This window comes from Garra rufa, chromosome 1 (genome assembly GCF_049309525.1).
Source record: "Garra rufa chromosome 1, GarRuf1.0, whole genome shotgun sequence".
NCBI classification, from domain to species: domain Eukaryota; kingdom Metazoa; phylum Chordata; class Actinopteri; order Cypriniformes; family Cyprinidae; genus Garra; species Garra rufa.
In genome coordinates, this window is record NC_133361.1 from 11,744,681 (window position 1) to 11,749,830 (window position 5,150).

Genomic DNA, 5,150 nt, shown 5'->3' on the forward strand with positions numbered 1-5,150 from the left:
ATCATTTTAGATAACAGTGAACTAACACAATTATTGCATAGTGGTGTTATATGGTGATCTCATGGTATGAGCACACAGTGATCACATTATGAGCACACAGTGACCACAGTATGAGCAAACAGTGACCACAGTATGTGCAAACAGTGACCACAGTATGAGCACACAGTGACCACAGTATGAGCAAACAGTGACCACAGTATGAGCACACAGTGACCACAGTATGAGCACACAGTGACCACAGTATGAGCACACAGTGACCACAGTATGAGCACACAGTGACCACAGTATGAGCACACAGTGACCACAGTATGAGCAAACAGTGACCACAGTATGAGCACACAGTGATCACATTATGAGCACACAGTGACCACAGTATGAGCACACAGTGACCACAGTATGAGCACACAGTGACCACAGTATGAGCACACAGTGACCACAGTATGAGCAAACAGTGACCACAGTATGAGCACACAGTGACCACAGTATGAGCAAACAGTGACCACAGTATGAGCACACAGTGATCACATTATGAGCACACAGTGACCACAGTATGAGCACACAGTGATCACATTATGAGCACACAGTGAGTGTGATGTGACCTCATATTTTGACCACAGTATGAGTGCACGGTGATTGTGCAGTGACCTCATGTTGTGAACATAGTATGATCACACAGTGAGAGCGCTGTGTGGTTACACTTTTAGTTCACTGTGACACACACATTGTGACTGCACCATGAGAATATTGTGAGCTCATAGTGACATCATTGTGAGATCAAATTATTGACTGGGTTATTCCAATGTCATGTTATCAACATTGATTCAATTTACAAAATCAACAAGTAATTCAACGTTAATCCAACGTCTACAGAACAACCTTAATTCACCCTTGCTGAAGGTAAGACAGTGAAACAACGTTGTACTTTCAATGGTGAAATTACGTCACAACAACGTTGATCCAATTTGCAAAATCAAAACATTATCCATCGTTGATTCAACCATGGTACCCGACATTGTTTCAACAGTGAATTAACGTTGAAATGTTGGCTGGGGACTGACTTATTTCTTAAACAGTCTTGTTTATTTTTCATTATTTTCTCACTGAAGCTATGATCAATCACATAATAATATGGTATTTGCTTATATATTGCTGGCCTATCTATGCATTTCCTGTAGATCCAGACGAAATTCTTTTAGGCCTGCACAAAAGGTCAGCTCAATGCCTCCTCGAATGTCCAAAACATCAATCTCCTCCAGATTAGTGAAGCGATGCTTGTATGTGTGAGCTTTCTCTCCATTAACAAACACCTTGTATTGATGCTGACCGCAGAAAATGGCGACCTGAAATTTTACATACGAGACAAAAATGTAAAACCATTCAATATTTCAAACTTTAAATGCAGATATCTTTGAAATTTTAGGCTGCACCCTAATGGCCCAGTCATAGCCATAGCATCCATTTGAGCAGAAAGCAAATCTCGTATGCTTACCAGCGTCGGCTCCCCCTTTTCAAATGGCATGGGTTCAGATTGTTCCTCTGTGCCCCATGTCCCATCCTCATAAGTGTTGCGCACAACCGCATTCTCATCAAAACGAGGACTGTAGTCAAACGCAATTCCATGTTTGTGTCGTAGACTAATTCCGATTCTGTTGGGGAAAGAAAAGGACATAAAATTATATTTTTACAGATTAGAAGTCATTGAGATTCCAGGAATATTAAAACGGTGTATTATCTTATAAACATCAGAGAGAAATGAGACTCAAACCTATATGGTTGAGATTTGATCAACCCTCGGATGATGATGACTTTGTCAACGTAAAGTCCACCATGTATGATGCTTTTATATGGGACTTTCTGATTGTGGATCAAATTAATGTACATTTTTATAATATGCTATACAATGTGATTCTGTATAGAATATGAACTATTTAGCCTTTCTGATAACTTACCAAAGATCCTGGAGGTGCAACAAGATGGGGCTGTAAATTACATAAAAGTTTGATATTTAGGTCAGTAACACATTTAGACAAATTCAGATATTAAATCTAAGTGGCTTTCAAGAAAACTGCTGAATTAATTTTGTCATTACTGTATTATTTTGTAATACAGTAATTTGTTCGGTCATGGAATGTTAAAGTGCATTTTTTAGTTCTTACCACAAGTTGGAAGGCAACTAAATTCAGCTCCACCTGTCAATCCACTTGAAATCTGTCCACCGATTTAAATGGTACAAGGTGCTTGTACTCCGAATAGGGTTTGCCATTGGTAATTATCTAGAAAAAGGAAAAAAAGAAAAATTGATCAAGGAAGAATCAATTGTGACTTAAGAAAGTTCTGTCTGGATCATCCCAGGGGTTCTAGGAACGTGGTTAAGAACCACTGTTTTTGGATAGACAGAACTGAACCAGCATAAAAGTACTGCAGATATCATTAATGTTCTTAATTTAATGTAGCAACTGTCTGATTTAAAGAGTAATATCAGAAGGTCATGTCCTGACTGGACGAGAGGTGGAGCTGCGGATGGAGGAGGTTTATTAGCTCTTAACCTCTTTAGCTCTGCACCCCCCGCAGACCCACCAAAATTGCTGTCACCGAGGCGGTCTCTGTGGCTCCCTCTAACCGCCGCCAGCGGGAACCCTCACCGGACTATTAAACACTACAACTCCCATACTCCCCGTACCTGGCGCTCTGACTTCCGGTTCCGGGTCCCCCGGGTCACTTCCCCCGGCGGCCATTTTAAGGAGTGCCGCGCCGGCATGTTCTTTGCGAAGTTTTGTTTAGTCATGCTAGCAATCCTGAGCGTTCTTTCATCGGACTGTTTATCTGTTGCCAACCGGACTGTTTATCGACTCTGTGAACATACTCTGCCTGCCTTCTATCGACCCTCGCTTGTTGTTCGGACTACTCTATTTGATCGCCGCCTGCCCCGACCATCTGCCCGGACTCTGAACAACCCTTTCGCTTGGTCTCCTCAATATCGTCTGCTGTTGACGACTTTGGCCCGTTTACATTGCTTGTGTCTAATAAATCGTTGCAAATGGATCCAACATCTCCGGATCAATCCATGACCGCCTCACAGAAAACTTCGCCACCAACGGATCCAGCGACGATGCAGCAGATTACTACGGAACTATCCGCCCAAGCATCACTTTTGTCCGTTCATCAAACCCAGCTGGACAAGCTAACTAAGGTGACTGAACAGCTGGTTCAAGTGCTGCAAGGCCTTCAATTAACTGCTTCCCCCGCCACTCCACCCGCTGCCGCTCCAGTCACGCCTCCTCCCGCGACTCAGTCTGTGACCACCAGCCCTCGTCTGGCCTTCCCCGAAAAGTTCGATGGTACTCCAAGTAAGTGTAAAGGTTTCCTACTGCAATGTTCCCTCTTCGTCAGTCCACAGCCGCATCTGTATCCCAACGATGAGGGGAAAATTGCTTTTGTTTGCTCACTCCTCACTGGCAGAGCACTAGAATGGGCCACCGCGGTTTGGAGATTAGACCAACCCTCCTTTCCCACGTTCGCCGCTTTCATGCAGCGATTCAAGGAGGTCTTTCAGCCGAGCTCTGAGAGCAGCGAGGCGGGAGAGCAAATCGTAGCGCTGCGTCAGGGCAAAAGAACCGCAGCTGATTATGCCCTCTCCTTCAGAACGCTCGCGGCGCAAAGTGGCTGGAACGACGAACCGCTGAAATTACACTACAGAAAGGGGCTTAATCACGATCTTCAAGTGGAACTAGCCTGCAGAGATGAGGGTCTCTCACTGGATCGTTATATTGATTTATCCATCTGAGTTGATAACATCATGAGGTCGCGGAAATCAGCTCGACCTCTCACAGCCGCGCCTCTCCCAACGTTCTCAACCGAGCCCACTCCTGAACCAATGCAGTTGGGAACTACTAAAATCTCTACCGAGGAGAGGAATAGACGACTGAGGGGCAATCTTTGTCTTTACTGCGGCCAGGCAGGACACATCCGGGCCACCTGCCCAACACGACCACCTCGTCCTCCCACCTCGGTGAGTAAAGAGCGGCTTCTCCTCAACAAATGTGAGGTTCCTGTCAAACTGGTCTATAAAGATTCTATCATCCCTACTACCGCTTTAATTGACTCCGGTGCCGCCGGGAACTTCATCGATGTTGACTTCGTAAACACTAATCATATACCCATTCTCTCTTGTGTTCCCCCCGTGGCAGTGGCCGCCCTCGACGGACGACCAGGAAGGATTGACAGTACCACCGATGACATCACTCTACACATAAACCCCGCTCACCAAGAAACCATCCGATTCTTCATCATTGCTTCACCTCAGTCACCTATCATTCTCGGCTATCCATGGCTCAACCAGCACGAGCCTGTCATCTCATGGGCTAGGGGCACCATCACCCACTGGTCACCTCACTGCCAGGAGCACTGCATGCCACCACCGTTAAACTCACCTGACATCTCCCCATTACCCGTCTCTCAGGAGTCCATACCGGCGGAGTATTTACTTGATTTACTCGAAGCCTTCAGCCGCACAAAAGCCACTAGATTACCTTCCCATCGCCCAGGCGACTGCGCCATCGACCTTGTTCCGGGTTCGACTCCACCTAGAGGGCGCATCTTTCCACTATCTCAACCTGAATCCGAGGCCATGAACACTTATATCAAAGAGGAGCAAGCTAAAGGTTTCATACGCCCATCAACCTCTCCCGCTTCAGCTGGCTTCTTCTTCGTTAAGAAGAAGGATGGAGGACTCCGACCCTGTATTGACTATCGATCCCTCAACGACATCACCATTAAATACCGATACCCACTCCCCCTGGTTCCCTCAGCACTAGAACAACTACGGACAGCCAGGCTTTTCACAAAATTAGACCTACGCTCTGCTTACAACCTCATCAGAGAGGGGGACGAGTGGAAGACCGCATTCTCTACCACCTCTGGTCACTACGAGTATCGGGTAATGCCCTTCGGCCTGGCCAACAGTCCCTCCTACTTTCAAGCCTTCATCAACGAGGTATTTCGTGATATGCTTAATCGCTGGGTGATAGTCTACATTGATGATATTCTGATCTATTCCAACTCCTACACTGAACATGTCCAGCACGTTCGAGCAGTCCTCCAGCGGTTAATCAAGCATCAGCTCTACGCCAAACAAGAGAAGTGTGAGTTTC

At 45.9% G+C, this 5,150-nt stretch overlaps 1 protein-coding gene across 1 annotated transcript; it reads right to left on the reverse strand.

Moving 5' to 3' along the window:
* Nucleotides 1–1,154: 1,154 nt before the first annotated feature.
* LOC141348816 (galectin-5-like) lies at nucleotides 1,155–1,881 on the reverse strand. The gene is made up of 3 exons (XM_073853141.1): nucleotides 1,766–1,881; nucleotides 1,490–1,646; nucleotides 1,155–1,340 (listed from the first exon to the last, which is right to left on the reverse strand). The coding sequence occupies exons 1-3, from the start codon at nucleotides 1,879–1,881 to the stop codon at nucleotides 1,155–1,157; spliced, it is 459 nt and encodes a 152-aa protein (XP_073709242.1).
* Between the last annotated feature and the right edge of the window lie 3,269 nt (nucleotides 1,882–5,150).